The sequence below is a fragment of the Euwallacea similis genome, chromosome 5, assembly GCF_039881205.1.
Source record: "Euwallacea similis isolate ESF13 chromosome 5, ESF131.1, whole genome shotgun sequence".
Classification (NCBI taxonomy): domain Eukaryota; kingdom Metazoa; phylum Arthropoda; class Insecta; order Coleoptera; family Curculionidae; genus Euwallacea; species Euwallacea similis.
Window position 1 is genome coordinate 2,442,032 of NC_089613.1, and position 24,718 is coordinate 2,466,749.

The following is a 24,718-nucleotide window of genomic DNA, read 5'->3' on the forward strand; positions in this document are numbered from 1 at the left end:
TCCATCATCAGTTTTATTTTTTTTTATATAAATATTTTTTGCCGGCTTTCATTTATTCTGAGCCTCACGAAGCCAGAATTATCTATGAAAAGTAAAATCGATTATGAACAGTTGGTTTTTGCTATTTCGGTTTTTGCCAGTGACTCTTCTTTGAATTTCACTCTAAGATTTAAAAAAAAAACTGTGCTTCTCATAGGAAATTTTAGAAACAAACTTGCAAAATAGGCATATCACTACAGAATTATATTCGCAAATTTGATTATAAATACAATAAATATAATTAAAATGTAGAATTCTTCCGGAGTACTTTATAGAAGAAAGAAAGGACGCATTAAGTAAAGCTTTAGCGTTTAGATGAAGTTGCAGAAATCTGATTTTTATCCCCCCCTTGATAAATATTTCTGTTTTTCTTCAAATTTTTACTCTAAGGATAATCAAAAAAATACTAGAAATATTCATTAATCCATTGATCATCGATTTATTTCTCTTTCTTCTATTTCCGTCATAAATATGCAATTTCCCTCTTAAATCACATAGAGAGAAGAGGGAAAGCTCAAAGTAGGAGTTCTTCCTTAAAGAGAAATTTAAATAATAATTTTCCTTAATATTAAACTACAAATAAAAAATAATAATATAACTGATCGTGAACGGTCATTCCTCTTTTTCTATCATTTCTACCCTACGTGACTTCAGAAATGTTCATAGGTACATACGTGTTGTGTATCATTGGAAATCTTAGCAAGAAATTCAGGAAAATTTCAAAATTAGAAGCAGCAAGAAATGCTGAAATAACCAGGAATATTGCTCATGAGACAATTTTACCTTGAAGTGCAGATAGAGACGAAGATGAAGAACCATCTGAAGAAATGAAAAAATACTGAAAAAATCACTAAATATACACTAAATTTGATGAAAATGAATTTTAATTATCGAGAACAAAAAAAATCATTCTCAACTATTGGAATAACATTTTTACACTTATTGGGTATTGGTCGGTATGAGCACATTATTTAAAATGTAAAAAAATCTATAAAAATAATGGAATAACAAATATTCACTCATCACTGATAAATGTGTGATTTAACATTAGACCTCCCCAAAACATGTGTGAATAACTGATTATTTTTAAATGAGTCCCTATAATTAAACTATAAATAAGGACTGCAGAGCAAAGTTCTGAGTAAAGTTCATGAAGCCTTATGTTGCAGGGTTAAGAGCGCTAGAATTGAAAGCAAGGGTTTATTGCTCAGAAAACAGAAAGAAGAATGATCTGAAAAACCGAATTTCCGTTTGTTAAAGGGTTTTTAGTTACTGCAATTAGTTACCTGCAAAGTATAGGTAAAGGTATTCATTATTTAGTGTTATTAAGAGGAGGGTATGATTTTCGCTATTTCAGTATAATTAATTCTAATAAGATATTGAGGATCAAGATAATAACTTCTACATCTTACGCAAATTACCTCTTCTTCATTACATCAAGAAATTTATCCTCATTTACATCAATATTTTCTCCAAGTACTAAGTATCTCATTTCGTGTTATAGGCCACGCCACGTAAATGGATTATGTAATTATAAGTTAAAGCACGTTTAAGCGCATTTCTAGTATAGCAGAGGTGACAAACACCTTCTATTTAGGAATAACGCCTCACACATAAGTGGTAGTAATAATGATATTTAGTTCCATTTTACGAATTGGTTAGTTAACCCATAAAAGCTTAATCATCTTTGCGATAAGAAAAAAGGACGTTGAGTCATAACTACAATGACCGCACAAGATTACGTAAATCTCGTCTGCACTTCTTTAACTATGTTCCGGAATCCTCAAATTGACACAGTCATGTTTGCGGTTCCTCGAAATGAATATCGACAAATGTAGGAAGTGCAATGGCGGTTGCTTATGTATTACGAGAAACTATAACCACAACAATCTGTGTGGTATTGGCAAATATTGCATTTGTGTAGTGCTGGGAGTCCTAATATCGTATATACAGGGTCTCGCAGAAACCATCGTACAAATAAGGTGCAATTTCGGCTACGGAGTAAACAAATAGAGCAAATCAGCTTACTTGTCTTATATAAAAGGAAATTTTCCAAAAAACATAATTTGTTGCACCTTGAACAGAGTTTGATTATTATTGTTACTGATTGTAGTTACGCTTTTTTGAATATTATTCCATAAGTCTTCTCTGCTGTGAAGTGCGGATTCATACACCAATGACTTGAAAAAAACCCACAAGGAAAGAAATCAAACGGATTTAAATCGGGACTTTGGGGTGGCCCTAGATGTTCACAACCACAACCAAGGCATCGATGTGGAAAATTCTCAAACTACTATTTCATACATCACAACTATAAAATTATCTTAAGGTTAAAGGAACATCCGCCAAAACTGATGATAAGTCATTTCTCAAAAAGCCCAAGTATCGTTCTCTATTTACTTTTGCCGGAAGTTCAATTGGTTCCAAAATCATATCGCCGAAAATCCCACATCACACATTAATAAAAAAATTCATGTTGAAGGTGACGTTTTGTCACTACATAAGAATTTTCTGAGTTATTCGTTTTTTGTATTAAACTTAATTTTCTATGTAAATATTTCCTCGTCAGTGAATAATACTTTATTATACAATAAAGAGTTATGACACTGCTTTTGGAGTAACAAATTGCAGAAATCAATTCTGGGTTGAAAATCCCTTGGTAAAAAAAATGGCTTCTCTTTCTGTAGGAATCCAGGAATTGATGATTTTCTGACCTCAGTCGCTTCCAAGATATGTCTTTGTATGCTCCAGTATTCGGACGAAGATTTTTTCTTTTTGATCCACAGTGAGGAGTTTTGCTCTTTTATTATCCGGTTTTGAACGATATCAACTAGTACATTTGGTTTGTCGTTTGAAATTTGATGGCCTACTTCGCAATACAAGTAGTTAATGACTTGATGGTATCCATAAATTCTTGGCAGTGCAATTAAAACCTTAACTTAAAATATTTGGAAAACGGTTAGAGATAGAAGAATTTTTGCGGAATACCTTTTTGATGGAGAACAGTTGAGAATATTAGAATTAGTAAAAATATTTCAGTTCTCATAACTGATAAGAAATTAGGTCTAGTTTTTGTACCTTGCCAAGACACAGATAGTGCAGTTTATCAACTACCTCGAATAGCATCGAATTTACTGCAGCCTAAAAATCCCTAGGGCTAATTTCACGGCTCGGTTAGTTTAGATGAGATTTATTCCCAATTTACAGAAAAGAGTTAAATCATTCTGTTGAATGAGATAAGCAATTTGTTTTTTTAAAAGGCATGTTTCGCTGAATTGTTTTATTCTTTTAGCCCCTAGCACGCTATACTCATTTGTACCATTGTTTCTGGGAGTCCCTGTCGATTCCCACGAGTCAATGTAGAAGCTTATTATTACGTTCAAGTGGAGTTATTTCCTGCAAAACTGTATCCTCATACTACACCTACTTCCTGAATTGTGGTCTACTCAGGATTTTCCTTATTAACGTCTGGACCGCGTCCCAAATGACAAACGCCGACGTCTTTCTCGTAATTTGCCTTTCATAAATCTTAATAGTGCACGCGCTAACACGGATGTTGTATATTATTCTTATGCCAATCATTGGTGGGGAACATCTTACGCTCGACCACATTTCTCAATCACTACACACAACTTAGTTGTTGGTTTTAGGATATCAAACAAATTCATTCGTTACTATGAAATAAAAGCATAATCGAATCCCTTGTTGTTTCCATAATAACTTACTAAAATGGTACTTTTAATGACCCATTTGTTTGATGTTTATTTGATGATCAATTTAAATTAACTTTCACATCCACTCAAGTTAGTGCGACCTCATTTTTCCTATTCAACAGCGAATTCGAATGAAACACTAATTTGAAAGTAGGTGAAGATGGAGGAACTCAAATCCTGTACGTGGATTTCAATTGAAATTAAATCTCGTTCTGTGTAAAATATTAAAAATTCGTAGCTTCTGAAACCCGTTTTTATTACATATCATGTCATATTTTTCGAAATTTAAACAAAATTTTAAACTAAATAAAGAAATCCAGTGAACTAAGACCTGGACATTTAGCAGGCCAATTCACCGGACCAGATTAGCCGATCCATCAACAGTTAAAATTACGATTACGAACTTCCCGTGCCACCGCAGAATAGTGAGTCGGATAACTATCTTGTTGAAATCATATGTTCTGACGCACTTCTAAGTTTAAGTCCTGGCCTAATAAGGGCAGTTCGTTTTCCGAAATATTCCGGTACATTTCACCATCGAAGTTGTCTTCAATTATGTGTGGACCGATAAGCTTACTGCCAATGATTCCACACCATATGTTGACAGTCCAAGGATGCTAGTGCTCAACTTGTCGAAGCCAATGCGGATATTCAATACTCCAGTAATGCATGTTATGCCTATTAACTGTACCAGGATTTGTAAACGATGACTGGTCAGAGAATAATATACAATGGAAAAAAATGGGATTTCGTTCTTTCTGTCTAGGTGCACATTCACAAAAGTCTAAACGATTTTAAAAATCTTCCTCATGGAGTTCTTGGTGTAAAAATATATGATAAGGATGAAATTTGTGTTCAGAATTCTCCACACACTCATATGAGAAATTCCTGAAAATCCTGATATTTCTTTTGTGTTCATTAGGAGATTAAAAGCCCCAACATCTTGTATTGCAATTTGATTGTTTTCTCCACACACAGTAGCTGGACGACTTCTTTTTTTCTGACTTACAGTCCCTTCATTAATACATTTTTTAATCAGATAATAGAAAGAAGTCCAGAATCGTGGTTTTTCAGAAAAATGCTGAGTGTAGAGAGACTAGAAAAGCTGGTAGGCATTTAGATGCCTACCACATCAAAACCATTTTGATTTTCTCTTCTATGGACAAATACTCCATCGAGAAGCAGTATTAACAACAGAATGTTTAAAAGTAGATGTTTCATTTGTTTACATTATTATTTATTTATCACACTTTATTACCATAGATTTTTTTTTGTCGCATAGAAATTTTTTAACAGTGGAGGTTGCCATTTAAGATATGAATTGAATTTCGTTAATTATAGTATTTTTTAGCATGAATCGAAAAAAATGTTTCGGACAAATTTTTCTTATTTTTACCCGTATTATCCGAATCTGGAAAAAAACGGGGGTTGTCATGTGAATTTAAAAAGTTAACACCCGCCCCGCTCACATAGGGGATGGAGGGGAATCAACTTTAGTCCCAATACATTTCCTCTTCAGAGTGATTAAAGTTTGATACTAAACATTTGTTTATAGAATGACTAGTATTCGAGATATTTCGATATTGCAGATTAAATGTTCTGCACTGAATTTTTAATTTGCACACCTGATTCTCGAAAATCAAACGAGTGCCGAATTTATTTTGAAAAGCGACAGAAATATAATAATAGTTGGATAGAATATTTATCGACACCTGCACCGATAAACTTGAGAAATTTACCTTCCAACTTAGTTAGTTTATTGCTCAAATTTGCCCTGTAATTTTTAACAGTAAACCGGGATCAAAAATAAACTCAAGCCAGACATCATGGATGTAACAACCCCTCACAAAAATGCAGCGGTTTTGGGTTTAAAATTTGAAAAAATTGATTTGATGATTCTGAGAATTTAAAATCAGCTTCTTGTAACTCGGAAAGATAATGAATTAGTATTAAAATGAGGGTAAATTAAATGTAAAGTCAGACGTTTAATAATTAAAAAAATATATAAAAAATGGGATTAAATTTGAAAAACTAGCACGAAAAATTCAGATTTCGAAGCTCAATTTTTTAAAATCAGAAGCGTACTGAATTCATTTTAAATTGAGTAGAAACTGAATAAAAAGTAGAGAATCAACGTTTAAACCTAAAACAAATGTCTATAAAACCATTTTAAAAGCTTCGGTTTTTAAACCTGTTTTATTATTTTATTATAATTATAATTGTATAGAAAACATTATAAATTATAACTGACACTTTTATCCTGTTTTTATTCGTGTTAGAATCTTCAAATCCCACATGTTAACCTGATTGAAGCTGAAGTCATTCATGTGGCAAAACATGAATAGAAAATATACTATACGCATCCCGGAAGGTTTCTTGAATGAACAACATTTGCGAATAGTTATGCATTTTGTGGAAAAAAAATTGCCATTACGATATGGTGTGAATAGAACTGTTATAGTATGTGAACCATATGTGTAACACTTTAAAACAAACTCATAAAAGTAAATTGCTCGCAATAGAATTTCAGTCAAATACATACATATATGGTAGCGTGGAATGGCTTAAATTATGTCCAATATTACATATTAGGAACTTATTATTTTTTATACGAAAAAATGGCAACAAGGTACCTTTCTCTCATTGAAAATTTTTAAATTAGAGTAAAATTTCTATGTTTCAATTTGAGAATTTAAAAAAATCTTACCCAAACCTAAATTATAGGGTTTAAAAACCTTAAATTAATTACTAAAACCTAAATTTTATGGCATCAACCCAGCGTGCAAAATATCAAAAATTTACGAAAGAAAAATTGAAATTTAAAGGTTCTTTGTGATGTTAAAAATGAAAATAGCCAAATCCAGACAAGAAACTAAATTATGCGGTTCTAATTCAGGGTCCAAAATGCCAAGAACATATTCTCAAATTCAGGTTGGCCAAAGAATTATGCATTTTTTAAAATTTTCAACTTGTTTTATGCATGGCTCAACAGACAAAAAATATGTTTTAAGTTACTTAAATAATACATTGAAACTAGTGCACTCTAGAAGCAACCTCAAAATAAGCTTAAAATTCGTAATTTTCACACCAAAAAAACCGAAAATTACTATTTTTTTAATTTATACCATAAAAACTTTTTTAATTATTGAGAACATTTAGAATAAAATTTAATTTAATAAAACTTTGAAGATGCTGTATCTCTTATACCAGCGACATTAGTATAAGCAATGTTAAGTTCAATGGCAATGTTTGGGTGTCTACTATATTCAGTTTAATGTTGGTCCATTCTTTCAGCCTCGCCCTGTATGTGACAACATATTTTGGTTCCTCATTTTTCTTAACTTCCCTTAAAATTACTCTAAGTTCATTTCTCTATGAATTCCTGCGATATTGGCATTCAAAGTTTAAAAAATAACAACAGATACCTCCTTCACTAGGAACTTGTAAATTTTTAAGAAAAACTGTAGGTTTTTGAAATAGCGATTTCCACTTGAGCAAGTGGACTTGAATGGACGTATTAATTTGGAGTCGAAGAGAACTCGACCTGTACCTTGCAGGACCTTTATTCAGTTATAATTTTATGGTCAAATAATTCCATGCAATTCCTTGAAGAAAAATGCGTCATAAAGCATATTCTTAATAAATAATTAAATCTACAAATATGTGCACGTATCTAAATATCATGCAGCGCATTTAGAAATGTTATAGCATCTGGTGTGGTCCCACTTGATACAATTACTCCTATCGCTGGCGATATGACAATAATTAAAATAAGCGTAATTAAATACGAGAATAGGCACGTTCTGATTAAAGTAATATGGGTCATTATAAAGAATATTCGCTGTCTTGGCAGAACTTTCAGAAATGTGTCTGCTAGTCGCCAGCGGAGCCCACGCTGTTCGTTGTTGCAAAAGAAGTGCCACAATGTTTCCGCTGCCCACGTGCCAGACTCCATCTGAGTCGATAAAATATATGTTTCGTATTTGTATTAAATTAATGCAAATCTGTTAATCTGGCTTTTACCGGGAGAAAAATAAATGACCATAAAACGATCGCTGTGAATGAACGCTTTATGGTCGAACCTTGGCCATCGGATAGATATGCTGGAAAACTGGGTTAAGTGGTACGATTACTAATCACGTGTTCATTTAAATAAAGAGGAAAGTGGTAGGCTTTCTTAAATGTTCATTAAAAATTAAGATTTTTCCCCAAAAGTGCTCGATTTCTCAAGAATACAAAAAGCACCACCTAAAAAGTGATCCAAAAAAACTTAGTTCTCACACTCGTCCTTTTCCTATTATAGGGGGTGTTTTCCAAACATGCGGTGCAAATTAATGGGTTCTCTCTTTTTCTCTGAATCAGAAAAAAGTTCATTTAAAATATAGAACAAAAAATTCTAAACTTTTACTATATTAAAAAAAAAATTCCCCATTAATGATAATATTATGATGTGTGTTTCTGATATATCAGAGTTTACCCAAGAATTTCAGGGGCGTGACCACATAGGTAGTTTTTCGGAATTTTACCCAAAGAAATATCCTCTTAAATTTCCGGCGCATGTTTATCAAAACTCTACAGAGTGATCATTTTTCAAGTTTAGGTTTCAAGTTGTTTATCATAACTTTCTATCTTAAAATATTATCAATGTCAATTATCAAAAAAATAAAATCAAAATTATCAACCTATATACGTACTTACGTATAGAAAATAGGAGTATTCAGTGATAATTTGCTCTAGTCATACCAGATATGCCCTTGTCTCCCTATTGCGAATTTTTCTTAATATAAACATCATTCCTATATCGCAAGAGTTTGCATCCGAATGGGTGATTCCTTAACCGAAAATTATGTTTTAAATTCTGCATTTCAAAGTTATAAAAAATATATTCTGTGATACCTTGCTCTGAATAGGCGCACCTGGTATGCCGCTGAATTTGAGGCAAAAGGACTGCTCATTTTCCGAAAGATAAAAAACATCTAAAAATATAACTTTGCACAAGTCAGCTACTCTTAACTCCTCTTAGCTGGGCATTAACACGTTATTTTTTTTTGTTATTATTATTTTTTTATAGTCGATATTTACCAATGAAGAATCACTGATCTTTGAGATTTGGTCCCCAACCTGAAACGAAAATATTGTATTAGTATACCGAGAGATGTATAAAATATTTTTAAAATATTTTTTTTGTTAATATTGCCCAATATTTGATGAATCGAAATCAATTCAGCGCCAAAAAACTTTTCTAGATGATCTCTTCAAAGTTGCTTGAACCTTGTTCTGTGGGTAAGCTATATTACGTCAATTAATTCATGTAGGTCTATTTCAATATTATGAATGAAGAAAAGTGAGTATTGCAAAATAGTGCTTGTAGTTTATAAATAAAATTGGTACAAGGCGTAGTTTGATTTTGAGTACGAAATCTGGGGCATAAAAGCGCTTGGGCAGCACAAATTTTTTCTTTCAGCATCGATTTACCCGATTCCATTCACCCTCGATTTGTTTAAGCGTGTTGCATTATAATTTATATTTAGAGAAAGAAAATATTGCACATTACAACAGCTAATTGTGTTTACGTAATGGTAAATGGTGTGAAGAATACGGAGACCAAAAGGCTCATGGTCAGTTCTGTCAGGGCTATTCTCGGTCAGAAAACTGGCAAATAGATTTTTCCATTCTAAATTAGACTCTGCGCTACAATCAGTTGACACACCTGCACCATTGAACTTAGGTTCTGCACATTTATATGCAGCTGCCTGCACCTATTCTATAATTTGCATGCAGTATGTTGAGTTGTAATTTGTAATTGACATTTTGCCGTCAAAAGCCGACAAAAGCATAGGAATTCCCCTTGTCTTATACTTGGTACACGGGCACTTGTCATATGCGAGTAAATTGTTAATAAGCCGAAGAAGAAAAACATACATAATTAAATGTTGGGTACGCCTGAATGAGTCAGTCTTAAGTTAGGCTTATGGATATTTGTGAGTTTGCGGTTGAATCATGTTTTTCTTGTAATTTCGTTCGTTTTAATGAGAAATTTGTTGATTTGACCAAAGAACATCCGTACTAAACGAGCCATTCTAGTCTGAAGCTCTTTGAAGCAATCTCTTGATGCATTTTGCAGTAAAACTTGTCTTTCTAATATCAAGTATAACTTCACAATTTTTTATATGTACTTGTTCTGTAATTTACTTTCTTATTTACTTCTTTACTTAAGTTACATTCATAAGTGATGAGAGTTTATCTCTCATTAACATACTTAAGTAACATTGTCGTGGGTTCTCACATTCTTGACAGTCAGGCGGAGATAATTTATGTGTAGTATATTTTTCTAATGGGATTTTGTTATTTCTAACTTGGACATATACACAGTTTACATAACTTAAATTGGTGACCAAATGGTCGTAACTCAGTTAAGAAATGGTACTGGCAACAGGGGTGCAAGTTTCGAGTCACAGTTTAAAAAATGAAAAAATCCTGCTTTTGCAAATAAAAACCCAAAATCTCTTTATTCCCAAATAATAAATTTTTTGTCGACCTTAAGACAGACTTTTTATTCCAAATTCATTGATCATCGGGGAACAAGCTTTGATTACGAAGAACAAGAAAAGGATGTAATGTTGTGGGTCACTGAAATTCTCCAAATACCACGTCGCAAAATTGTTCATAGCACAGAGATCCCAAAATCAACATGTTTTACACACACAAAGCCCTTTAAATTTAGAATCTGGCCCTTGTGGCCCGGTGATGACGAAAGGCGAAGAATATTTTGCGAATCGTACACAGGGGAATGTGCAGCTGATTAAAATTTACCGCACGATGTGGTTTGTTCAGATGAGAGGCAAGTGATAAACAATGTAATTTTTAGTAAAAGAAATGCGCCTTACTGGTCCAATGGGAACCCCCGTATTCATGGAATTGAGCGTCACAAACATCTCTGTGGGTTTAATATGTGAGTTGGAATTATGAAACATATGTACATCCTTCATCCGTGAAAAAACGGTTGGAAATAATTGCAGAAGGCCCTCTACATATAATATTTCTAAAACCTTTGAAATCAGCAAGTGGTACAATGCACAAAATAATAATATAGGGTGTTTCATTTAAAATTCAAGTATTAATGTCATTTTCCCCTAAACCCGTTAAGCTAAAAAATCATTTGGTAATTTTTTTTTTTGCGAGCGAGTGGTAATGTGATATCGTATGCTAACATCTAGTTGAGCTTTCAGAAGGCAACAAAGTTACATAATACACATGCGCTCACAGGACAAATAGTGTAACTAGACCGTGCGAAAGGGTCTTTATCGCACTCGATGCAATCAGCGTGCAGTGAATTATCACTTTCCGCACTTGTTAAGTAAATAACTATTATCGCATTTACATGCCAAATGTACAGACTGAAAATATTACTTCAGTCGGTAGAAAAACAAAAAATGAATAGAGGTGAACCACCTCTCAAAGACGGCCAATATACCTTGTACTCACTAAAAATACTTTAAAATTTTTCCAAGAAGCAACAATAAACAAACTCCTTCATTAAGCAACCACTTCGTTCGCAATACTAATTACTTTACTAATACGAACTGCTTTCCTGACTCATAGATTTAGAATTTAGCAACCAACCATATGAAAATAAGATCCTTGACCCGTTTTCCTGGATTATATTTTTATTCTCATAACTGCATTTCGTCATAAGACTGTACCGCAAGCTTATTGAAACCGCAAGTAGTAATATGTCATTGTCTTAAAATTATTAATAGGCAAATGCCGTAAAGTACCTAAATAAAATTCTATAAATGCATCTGCAATATCTATTAAATTCAAGGGTAGCCCGTCTTTGCCATCTTCATTCTTGTTTTTCTCTCAGCTTCTAATTATGAGTAAGGTCATGCTTAGAATTTTTCTAAGTTTATGAAATTTGAGGATAAATTTAAAGTTTCAAATAAAAAAGAGTGTAGATTCATACGAAAACAGATTCATTTCCTAACAAACTACAAATAACGTGATTGCTTATGATAGGCACTTAATAACTGTTTCAAGAAAAATCATGGAACATAAACAAAAAATACAGGCCATAAAAAGGTGCTCCAAAACTGAATCAAATAGAATACAATTGAGGGGGAATGAATAAAATAACACAGTTTTGTGTAACGAAACAATGCAGGTATCGTCATTTGAAGCAAAGTCGGGCGGGCCGTCGGAGTGAACCAAAAGAACTATATGACACAAGATACTTCTGTTAGTGTCATTCCCAGATTTTTCTAAAACGAACCACAACCGTGTGAATTTCTTTTGAAAACATCTTTTTTTAATTGAATAGGAGGTTTATTTTCTACAAAAAATAGTCAAATTTTCGATTTTTTTTGCGTAAACGCTAAAGATTCGACATTTGGAGTTTTTTTTTTTTCAAATGCTGAAATAAAATATTGCCTAGAGCAATTGAAAAGAGATAGAGATTTCGTTTTTGCACTAAAATTATGGCGAACTCGGATGTTGTGGCGAAGTAATACACATTGGAATTGGTTTTAAGCGTTTCACCAAATTGTGAAGTAAATTACTTAAATTTAATCTAAAAAAATTTTTTCATAAAAAAAAGGATGGTATCTATTTAGAATTCCATAAGAAGATAAACAATTATAATAAAATTGGGGGTTGTTATGTAAAATTTTAGGGCGGGTGTTGATCTTCGTAGAGAAAACTTAGAAAAACAATAAACTTTAAAAGCTACGCACTGTTTTATTCCAGTTCTACACGTAAAACTTAAAAGACAGCCCTATTCACTTATGAAATTCGAAACGAAAATGAACATAAAAAAATCATAAATAAAATTTCTTACGAATGTGGAAATGTTATATTAGCAAAAACTATAGGCACTTAAAAAAAATTAAAGAACACAAAAACTGCATTAGAGAACATACGGAAAAGTGCTTCCGAGTATGCAATAATGAGCGTTCTGATGAGTTGAGAAATCATCACTTACAAATAAAAAGTACTTCCTTGATTGCAGGACTCGCTGAAGTCATAATCCTAGTCTAAGAATCTGCAAAATTTGAAGTTAATACCTAAAGAATCAGAAGCATATACATATACGGAGGGACAGTTTCGGATATCGATCTTTACAGTAAATATCTGGTCGAAAGTTCTAATCAATTAAAAATGTAGGCGCTTCTAAGTACCTTATCCCAAGTTATGAAAACACAAAAATTTAAGATAATATCTTAGTAACTAAGATAGTACAGAGGAAAAGTGTCAGGTAAGGACCAATATACATATATATATGTATGTATTGATTACATAACTAAATTTATTAAATTATACATATATATTATTCAATCATCGAAATTGTCTCGATTGTTTTAACAACCCGAGATTTTTTTCTCCTTTTGAGATGCGTTCCTCCCTCCAGATAAAACAACATACACAATCGAACTCCAAATTATAAGAGAAACACCTGATTTTGATCAAATTTTGTTGCCAAATCCTAAATTTCTAAAGCTAAGGAGACCCTTTCCAGATTATTCTTATTTGCGGAAGGGCCGCTCATTTTAATATCGATTTTTCAGTATAAACAAATCGACATGTTTTGCGATAATACGTCACCCGGAAGTGATGCCTTGGATCTAGAAGGTTCTATAAACAAAAGAATAACACTTCAGTTGTCAGGTTTAGTGGCGTCTCCTTCCATGGTGCTCACGAAAAATTATCAAATTTTCGACTGAAAATGTGCAAAAAATTGGGAAAAATTTATGCGGACTTGAAGATTAATTAAATAGAAACGTAACGAGTATTCGTACAGGATTGTGCGGAGTTGAAATTGAGTAAAAATCACATTTTTAATATTTGATTTTATTTGCCAATTCCGGGAATAGCGTCTCGTTTTCGTTCGAGTCTTCGGAGATGCACGATCGCCGAGTGGAAGTGAGTGTCGTGTTGAAAACAAACAGTAACTGAAATTTTTGTTTTCAATGGCTGAGCAATAGCAGTTTTGTTGACAGGATATCAAAAAGACCATAATTGTAGAAGGTTTATTTGCGGTAAGTCAATGTTTGATCATTGTACCTAATTTAACTTAGCTTAGTTTTATTTTTTGTGTTGATGGCCGCTCTAAGTCGTTTTGTCACTATTTATATGCACTTCCGTAAACATATACACGCTGTATATTATTTCGTTTCGCATATCGTTTCCATGATTACACCGACAAGCTCAGGACCAAAGAAATTTTACAAGAAATTAAGTTTTAGTTTTTGATGTTCAATTATATATTTCTCAAGACCTATTGCGTTTAGGTATAGGACATGGTATATGAAACACACTTAGAATTTTGCGTAGAATTCACAAATTAAATAAAAAATAGGTGTTTCCATTTGAAAAAACAAAGTTGGTGGTAGGACCTGATTTTTAGACTATCCTGTATACATGAATTTACCATCAAAAAAATCGCAAGAAAAATTAAAAATCGACGTGTCCGAGGATTTCTAGCCATATATGTTCGGCATCTTAGTTATATGAACTGTTCCATCCAAAACGTCCACACTGTATATTATTTAGCCGTCAAAATTAAATTTTTAACAGATCAAGACAAAATATTAAGGCTTGTAGTGGCTTTATCTTTTTTATCCATATTAATTATGAAAATCAAGTATTTAATAACGTATAAAATTCTAAATAAGAATTGTTATTGAAAAACCTTAGACTTTTAATGATTTTTTTTTAGGAATCAATATTGAATTTTGAGGAATTACATATAGTAGATACTGTGGCATTTTTCGTAATTATCATATACAGTGGTGGCCATAAGTATGGAATATTTTTTGAAACTTTATTTAGCTAAAGGGCCTTTACTCTTTTTCTTCAATTCTGGTATATTTAAATTGGGATAGGTCAATTCTACATTTTAAACCATACAGTATTTATAGAATGTTGCTATCAAAAATTTCACCGATAAACAAATTTTTTTAGATGGACAAAAGTATGAAATATCATAGATTTAAATTTATTTTGCATTTAGTATTCAGTATTGAGTGTTACAGTTCGATAAAGTTTGAAGCCGAAATGGTTAAGAAAAAATATCTTTCGGAAAATCTTCGATCACGAATAGTGTAGATGTCAAATAACGGAGCCAATCAGAAGGACATCGCAAAGACATTTAATGTGAGCCAGGGGTGTGTATTGAAAATTTTGAGAAAGTTTAGGGTATTCAACTCCGTAAAAAACCATCCGAAAACAGGATGTCCCAGAAAAACAACAGTCCATACAGACCAACGTATTCAAATTATATCCTCCAAAAATCCCGAAAAATCATCGCGCTTAATAAAGGAACAAATTACAACTAATAGTGGTATTGAAATTAGTGATCGTACTGTGAGGCGTCGTCTATGTGATACTGGATTGTTTGGACGATTGGCAGTGAAGAAACCATTAATTTCCAAAAAAAACCGGAAGGCCAGAATTAAGGTTGCACGCTCACATCTGTTTTGGACACCCGAAAAATGGAATACCGTCCTTTTCAGTGACGAAACCAAAATCAAACTGTTTGATTCGGATGGAAAAACTTATGTTCAGCGACCAATAGGGAAGAGATTTGATCCCAAGTACCAAAAGCCCACTGTTAAACATGGCGGTCAGAGTTTAATGGTGTGGGGATCTTTTTTGAGATCTGGAGTTGGCCTGTTAGTCAAAATTGATGGAATAATGAATCGGTTTTTATACAAAAATATCCTAGAGCAGCATATGCTTCCATTTGCCGAGGAAGAAATGCCACTGGTATGGCGGTTCCAACAGGATAATGATCCTAAACATTCTTCACGGTTAATTAAAAATTGATTTATTGAAAAGCAGATAGATGTTATAGAATGGCCTTCACAATCTCCTGATTTAAATCCCATCGAACATCTGTGGGACCATTTGAAACGAAAAATTAGACAAAGACACGTGTCAAATACTGAAGAATTGTGGAGGATCATACAAGAAGAATGGAAAAAATTTCTTCCTCAACGTGCCAGAATCTAATCGATTCAATGCAGCGTCGATGTCAGGCTGTCCTAAATGCTAAGGGGTATGCCACAAAATATTGAGTTTACTTAAGATGGCAGACTCCATACCATGATATAAAAAATATTCCATACTTTTGTTCAAGTGTAATTTTTCATTTTCATTTTTCTAAAAACTTTTTCAATTAGAAATCTTAATTTTATGTTATAATTATAAGAAATTAAATAAAGTCCTTCAAGCATTTGTGTAATTTTTGTTCAATACTTTTTAATAAATATTTTATCAAATTAAAATAATATTCCATACTTATGGCCACCACTGTATGTACATATACATATTATATATGCATTCCCTAGTTTTGCGGCCTTAACTAAACATCAAACTTATGCTGAAAAGCTTTTAATTCGGGGGTTGATAGCATAAAACAGGGGCGCATTGATAAAATATTTCGGGTAATTAGTTTCATCGCAAATTTTGATCAATTTGTCAAATGAAAAAAAAATTTCTAAATGCGGAAGATGCATTTTGGGGCTAAGGTAGCAATGAATCTTAAGGTGCGAATTTAAGAATATGAAAAAAATTTAGGAATGGGATTCTAGAAAATTAATGTAAGGAAACAAAAGCATGCGGAGAGTAAGTCTCGGGTGAAGGTCTATTACAAAGCTTCGATCCAAGAAGCTATCACAATTAAAGTGTTTGTACACAGTAAAACACAGAAACAAAATAAAGCAAACAAGTCTTTGAATTACAGCACCACAAGGACATACATATATCCATTTGTTCACCACGTCAAACACGGACTTTAACAAATTCCTACCGTAATTGCGAGCTTTTTATTCTTAGGAGCAGCAAAACATTGTTGGACGTTACCCATCATAATAATTAAGTCCACCCACACATTACACACTACAAACCAATCATCTTTTCAAAATAAGTCTTCTCGCGAGGTTCGGCGAAACCAAACGACACACGGTCCGAAATATTGTGATGGTACCGCATAAATCGCCATGTAGATTTTCATGGGTTCCCGAGATGAATAATTTTCGGCAACTTATAGCGAAACGCAATTTCAAATTAGAATTATCAAAAACGCGGGTTTATTTTTTGCGGTGACCAATACATAAGTCGCAGGTCGCGCGCATACATTTTTCTCTGTGGGTTTCGCGTATGTACTCGTAGATAGATCGCTTGAGATCAAGCAGAAATCGTTCATGAATCGACTGAAATCGCTGATAAATCGACTGCAAAAAGCAGTCTGGTCTCTTTTGGGTCTTCGACCAGGCGACCTATTGACCACGAAATCTATTCCTCGAGGTGCCGAAGGTTTGCGACTGATGATGCAGAGTGGTTACGTAATTAGGGACGGATACGTAGACATACAGCCACACAAAGTCTGAGTATCTTTGTATGTTTTTCAATTTCAGATATCTTTTGATATTTTTGAATATTTACACGTTTTTATTACGAACTAAAAAATGAAACACTGAGAACGCTCCGATGTCGAATCATATTTTTTAAATAGTATGTCATTTCTGACGATTTCGTAATAATGAAAATTATACCAGACATAACTTATAAACGATCGCGGTAGACCTGATTAGAACTACTGGTTACGCACCTCACGATTCAAGTATATTTTCAAATGTGGTCAGAGAAAATGTGTCTAAAAGAGAGGTGATAAATGGTAATGATATGTGATAAATGGTAAGATTCATAGTACAAAATATTATCAAAAAACGGGGTAATCCATTATCGAATTGGAAGGTATAATTGCCAGGAAAAGATCTTGTCGAAGAAAACTTGAAACAAAACCCAAGTTTCTTTATAATGAGTAATATTTTCAGCAGTTTTTCAGTTTCTTAACGTATACTCATAAATTAACTTTATGGGTGTCAGGTTTTTTTACTAAATCTCTTCCTGGCAATTTTACCTTCAAATACACAACAGTGCACCACTCTGTGCCCTGAATAATATTTAGTTTCAAGGATCATATCACTTATGAACTCTCTCTTCAATTATTTCCTCTGAGCACGCCTGAAAACATGCTAAAAAAATTGACCACCATACACCGATGCATTTTCGATGCACAATCTATAGTATATATTTGCACTTGTATTGTAGGTATTCAGGATGTTTGTTTAAAAAAAATAATAATAACTATATATTTCTTAAACTATTGATAAATCCGAGAATTACTTATACAACTTTTTGTTGAAAATGAGTTCTATATAAAGTATATAAAGTATCTTCCTTTCATTATAACGAGTGGTATAGGATGTTCTATAGGACATTCTAGGACACTTTTCTATGGAACACTGTATTAATATTATAAAAGTACTAAAAGACAAAATGTTTTTACTTCTCCTGTTCTCTATTTATTGTTGTTGTTGCGGGTTCAAATACTTGTCTACCCATGTTGTGTTTATCCTTAACAAGTCAAACGAATTACCATTCCTATATACTATGCAACTGGATCAAATTCAAATCAACATTTACCCATTTACAAATATAATAATAAAAGTTATAACGGTTCGTTTTTTTCTACAAATCTTGCTGTACAAGGTGGACACTATTAAAAGGCGCGCTGTACTTTTATTGTACAGGGCACGTGCCTTTGTGTTTGCTGGGTAATTACCAAAAAAAAACTGTTATTTTCCTAACAAATCCGGAAAATCTGATACTTTCCCTCGCTTAACAGCTGGGTACGCCATTAAGCATGAGAAAGACTTGTATAAAGCGAACGGAATATGACGAGTTTATTTCTACACACGCATTTGGGTGCGGAAAGTTTTATTTTCCCGCATTCATGTAAGTAGGAAGATTAGGTCTTATTTAACCACAAATATGATATTAGCATCAGTTGCAGCAGATAAAGCAAGCAATAATTATCTAAAAGCGACTGTGACACCTGTTAATGAAATAAAGATCTGAAGTCATCATAGGAAAAATATTATTCCCCAGTCTTGTGGAAAATGTCCTTCCCGCTCTGGGGAAAATAATTTTTTATAACGTTTTTAAAAATAAAATTCCAACATTTCAGATTAATTTTTAAAAAATTAAAAATTACTGAAACCGCTTCAAAAGGTAAATTTTCTGACACTTCAACTTTACACGTAAACGTATAGATAGTTCCTATTTACCGATGAGAAGATACTAAACCTCATTTTTACTGTTTGTATATGGACGTTTGGTAGAAAAAAAATAAAAATTTTATGACTCAAGCTCTGCAAACAAAATAAATGTATTAAATGGCACTAGTGATCTCTGAATAAAACAACATAATCCTTCGTATTCTCATTTATTTTCATATTATGTAGGTTCTTATAAGTAATTCGTAACTGACCATTAATTGAAAAAAAGTATGAAATATACGTCGAATATTTACATGTCTGTCACTGAGATCGCTGGAAAATTCAATGGAATATAATTACAATAATCTTAAAAATTGAAAACCAAAAAATAAATTGCATGCAATATCCATAGTGTCTTTGAAAATTATGGGAACGGTAACATTTCCGAAACAGCTGAGGTATAAATTCTATATTTCCTACAGAGGCGTTAAATTTAATGCTCGATTTAAATGACGCCAGCGACAATATCAAATTTAAGCTTTTTCCTGTATTCCATAATTTGTCTAAGATATTAATTTTTTTGTTCTGCAGATCTTTCTATTGTTTTTTTTTATTAATTGTGTCCTATGTTTACTTCTCTCCAAAGGTTATTAAGGCAATTGTTTCAGTTTATTAATTTAGATTTTTTTCCCGTCAAAGGATCTGTAGCTCTCTGTTGGAGAAAAGCGATTTGGACTTATAGCTTAGTTTTTGATAATTAAAAAATTGGTGTTACTTTATACATCTTTTGAGACTAGGATAGGACAGTGCGATTTGTTTTTCTCTATCTTAAATTCTTACAGACTGTAACTATAAAAAATCAAAATTTTATTTGCCGTTATCTCAAAAATATTTATTTATTTTATTGGAGATAGAAATAGAGTAATCTTCATAATAAAACTCTTAGAATGAGCGGTATCTTATTTAAAATAAAAAAGTTTTTCTATTTTGTTATCTATTTGCCAATACAGCCATTCTCGTAGTTGAATGGGACTTCACACATTTAACTTCCCTGTAAGAAATTTAGCAATTTTTAGTTAAGCCGTTTCTTGAATATAGGACAGTGCCCATACTTTTGAAAAACGCTGTATGAAAAAACTGGAAGGGTTATGGAATTTTAGTATCCATGAAAAAAATACAATGAAATATACGAACATATGTAGCGCAGTGTAGGTACCTACTTTGCAGCACGGAAAAGTACTAATTTTTAATGGATACATGGCTGAACATAATAAGCAATAAATCATCATTAAAGGACCATAAGTTAAAAATAAACAACCATCGAATTTAACAAAAAAATCTAATTGTTGCAAGTAGGTAAGTACGAAGAAATTACTGGAGGAGATACAAAATACAGTTACGTTTATGACAATAATAAAATCGAGTAAATAGGCACCCAATTATTTACACGAACTTAATGGTAGAAATTGGTACTAAACACAGTGAATGCCAAATCAACATTACAATTTTGGCAGATTCTTAGCAGTCGTTGGAGTGAAATATACAAACTAAAACTAAACGTAGGATCTGCACAAACATGCATTTTTATGTATTATGAGACGTTTTATTCACTGTACAGGGTGTCTCAAATTCAAGGGTTTTTCGGGATACCTCAGTTATTATTGAAGTTAGACATACAGTGTTCCGAATCCTGTGCAAGATTTTTATGAAACGAAATTTAAACTAACAGAAAAGTCCTTACCATCTTAATTTTAAAAGTAGGGGTGTTTTTAAAAAATTCTGCATTTTGGGGCTCGATAGTTTGTTGAATAAATAACATATTTATTCCAATCCAAAATAAAACATGGATTTTGATAAGGGTTTTGCTGTAGAATCTAGTGGCGTAGTTCTTTTTTCTTACACCTTATGAGACCGTATTATATATTTTGAACCATTGCGTCTACGAAAACAAAATGATTATGGTTTTTCTGTTACTGTCAACTTTGATTGGATAAAAATCGGGCAGTGAAAACTTCCCCAGTGAAATGTCGCTCACTCTAACTAATAAAAAACAGAGAAAACACGTAAAGCCATCCTATTTGAGCCCCTCAGGTACACTTTCCGTCAAAATGTAGTTGCAAGTCCTAAATTTGTAACTCCCTAAAGAATAAGTGAGTCCTTAACTAAGATTCGCAGACTAAAACGAAATTTGCTATTAAAAATAAAAATGACAAATCATTATTTACAGTAATTGAAACTAGAAAATTGTTGGATTAAAAAATTAGCTAACTAAAACGGTCGTTACAAATAGTTGTTCACAGTCTCTATTTACCTCAATTGCACACTTAAAAACCACACTTAACAACACTATTCCTACAAATTTGTGAAGTTGGCAATTTGATTTTATATATTCCTAGTGGTTTCTACTGGGGTCTGTAACAGAGCTGCACATTATACATAGTTAAGAGCTATTCACAGTCTTTATCCTTATATTACGAGTCTTATACAATTACATTACAGATGGCGAAAGCTCTGATAAAGAGTTCAGAAGCAGAAAAGTAGTTGGGAATTTTGAGAAATTTACTGTTGAGACTAGGAATAGCTGACACACATGGCAACATTAAAAGTGAATGAAGACTTAAAAAAACAATAAAATGAATTCACCTCAAATATATACAATATATTTAAGACAAAGAATGGCCCTGATTATTAAAAATATCAAATTGCGTTTATTTTGATTCAACGATTAATTTGATTTAAGAAAATATCGATCAAAGATCATAATGTGAATGTGTACTGGAAAATTCATTGGATGATGAATTGAAATCAACTGAAAACAGGCTACAGCGTCATCCATTTGGACACGCCTTTACATCGTTCTATTTAATTTTTGCATGTTTCTGCAAGACGGTGCCTGATAGCGACATGAAAGAGTATATGCTTCCGCGCATCTCCATTTCTAATATACAAAAAACGATGTAAACATAGTGGAGATCGGCTGTCGTACTGCACGAGCTCTGCAATTTTGCCTGCTTGCTTAATTGTTGTCTAAAATTTGCCATTAAAATTATTTGGAATGATTTTTAGAGTTGTATTTATTTTCTGATTTAATTATGAGAAGAAAAATTATTTGAAATAATTTTGATAGCAAATTTTAAATAAGTATCAAACAACGTGGCTGTTTAAATACAAGCCAGCAATATTGCAGACCTCACGCAATACGACAGATGACCTCAGCTACGTTTACTTCGTTTTTTGTATACTATAAATGAAAATGCACGGAAGCATACACTCTTTCATATCGCTAGTGTCGTGAAATATACTGTATGCACATATCAAAAATTCAAGTGGAAACATAGTGTAAGTGAGAGAAGGACCGCACAAGTTTTAATATGTCTCTAACAAAGACCAATGATGTGGGCGGAGTCAGTCCCATCGGCTTCTCGTTGATGTAGCATTGATTTCGCTGTCCTCACAGCACTTCGTTGATCTTTACGAAAGGTATATTAAAACTTGTGCAGTCTTTCTTCTTGCACTATGTTTCCACTTGAATTTTTGATACCTGTATATGTTTTTGAAGGTAATATATTTTCTCAAGATGACCGCTTCTTTGAGTCTTTACCAGACTCTTGCCATTCTTACAGAACTACTTTCGTTTACTATCTATAATCTACTGAAGGCAGTGATATCTGTACACTCTTATCTACATTTCGTTACATTGCTAAAACATCACCGATTTAAATTTCGAACGTTACACATTTACTAAACATATATTTAGGCGCGTTTTCTATAGGGTGAACTTTTTGATTTTTTTTTCTGTTTTAGTCTGATGATTTCGCACATTTAGCGATTTTGAAAAGCAAAGGCACAATTGTCGAAACATACCATTTCTGCGAAACTTTGCAAGAAAAAATCAAAATAATTATAATATCCAGAATAATTTGCTTTATTGCTGACTAACGTTGGCCATCAGTGAGGAAGAAAATTGAGTCCGTTGCTTTCCATATTTTTACACATAGTCCTTACTTCTAAGGCGGCGAACAGGCAAGTGACCTACACCAATATAAATACGCACATAGACTAACTAGACTAGGTGAGTTTATCACCTTAAACGCAGTCAGATGCAAGTCAGTTCTTCATCGAACAAACTAACTCACCATGCTAGCAGAGCTACGGAATAAAAAAAACTGAGCGAATAAAGTATACACATAACACAGATTAGTAAAGTTGCAGCGCGATTGTCCTTTCCCTCTTGCATTGCATAGATTCCCTGATAAATATTTGGTGTTTTTTTATACTTAAATGTAACCTACACTAAATTGGAACTTTTAAAAAAATGATAGTTTTGTTGGAAGTCGTCCGGCGTTATCTGCCCACAGACTTGCCCCAAGGTCAGTCCCACTGGTGTGGCGATGGCGGCAGTTCTGATGGATGGGCAACTGACGAACTGTAACAAATTTTTGGAAATGTTAGGATGGTGACTGACAATAGGTTAATGAATATTCGATTTTTAGGAAATATGCGATATGATTAACAGCACTTAATGGCAACAGCAGGCAGAGAAAACAAGACAGATAAATACTTAAAGTAGTATTTTGATAAAAAAAGGTCAATAAAGTTTTTACTATGATTGAAGTGATGATAAGAAATATTTTTCACGGACACTGAACACTTTTTCTTTTCTCTCTCCTATAGAAACGTAAATTTACTGACATAGCTGACATCAGAATATTGCCTTAACTCCATATTATGTTTTCACTAAAACTCAGAATCACCTCTTTATTTCCAATTAAATATTTGACTAGAAATATTCATCATGGGATATCTTAAATGAAAAATATTGTAAAATTGAATACCTACATACAGTCGTGGTCATATAAATAGAATACGTGAAAGAAAAATTCTGTTATCCGTAATATTCTATTGATTTTGTTCAAATTTTGTATAATGAGAATTCAAATCAAAACTCAGTTTACGTGTTCGAGCAATTTTTGAAAATTTAGTTTGTAAAGTGCTCTTCAAGGCCTTAAAAAAACCTCTGTTTTGGAAACTTTTTCTGTGGTGGAAATGTTTTAATATGATTGTAATAATCTTGTAGAAGGGATTTTTCTAAGTATACTCTGAAAGTTTGAACAAAATTGAACCACTAATAAGGGAGTTACAGCCTTTTAAAATGACCCGATTTCATCATTTTGCTTGAAAATCGTTACTTTTGGCGATTTTAAAAGGCTGTAACTCCCTTATTAGTGGTTCAATTTTGTTCAAACTTTCAAGGTATACTTAAAAAAATCCCCTCTACAAGATTATTACAATCATATTAAAACATTTCCACCACAGAAAAAGTTTCCAAAACAGAGGTTTTTTTAAGGCCCTGAAGAGCACTTTACAAACTAAATTTTCAAAAATTGCTCGAACACGTAAACTGAGTTTTGATTTGAATATTCATTATACAAAATTTGAACAAAATCAATAGAATATTACAGATAACAGAATTTTTCTTTCACGTGTTTTATTTATATGACCACGACTGTACATGAACCTCCCAAATTTCAGTGAATTTTAATTAAGTTTAACACATGTAACGGAATGTAGCGCATTAAGGATATTTATATTTATACGCCCATAGCCCATTTTGAACTAAAAACAATAAAAATGAAAATAGCTGTCCAAAATTATATTGGACATATTAGCAAATACTTCAAGTTCCAATATGTAGACCTAACTAAAAATGACAATGGGTAACCATCCACCATCAGGTCTAAGCAACCGTCTGAATACAATATATGATAAAGTTGTTTTGAATACAAACGGTTTACCATTCATCGCGGATTAACAGTAGCAAACAAAACCGTAATTAATATCTAATACAAAATTATGCTCACAAAAACGTATACTAAATACCAGTTTCTGGATATACCTATACCT

The 24,718-nt window shown here is 32.7% G+C and overlaps 2 protein-coding genes across 6 annotated transcripts in view; both read right to left on the reverse strand.

The window, feature by feature from the left end:
• Window positions 1-16,632, reverse strand: part of Sarm (sterile alpha and armadillo motif) — an 85,902-nt gene extending 69,270 nt beyond the window's left edge. Inside the window, exon 1 of the mRNA XM_066390719.1 lies at window positions 16,561-16,632. Within this exon, the coding sequence (XP_066246816.1) occupies window positions 16,561-16,620 (60 nt within the window). The 5' untranslated portion in view covers window positions 16,621-16,632. The remainder of the gene's footprint in view (window positions 1-16,560) is intronic.
• The window catches only part of nmo (serine/threonine-protein kinase nemo), a 194,354-nt gene that overhangs the window by 104,685 nt on the left and 64,951 nt on the right, over window positions 1-24,718 (reverse strand). For 4 of the 5 annotated variants that reach the window (XR_010752173.1, XM_066390735.1, XM_066390736.1 and 1 more), the window contains one exon: window positions 19,026-23,240. Coding sequence is in view for 1 of the 5 variants with exons in the window: in XM_066390736.1 (XP_066246833.1) it covers window positions 23,186-23,240 (55 nt within the window). In the remaining 4 variants the exon portion in view is untranslated. Of the gene's footprint in view, window positions 1-19,025; window positions 23,241-24,718 lie in introns of those variants that run through there. The other variant, XR_010752172.1, reaches the window with a different exon arrangement.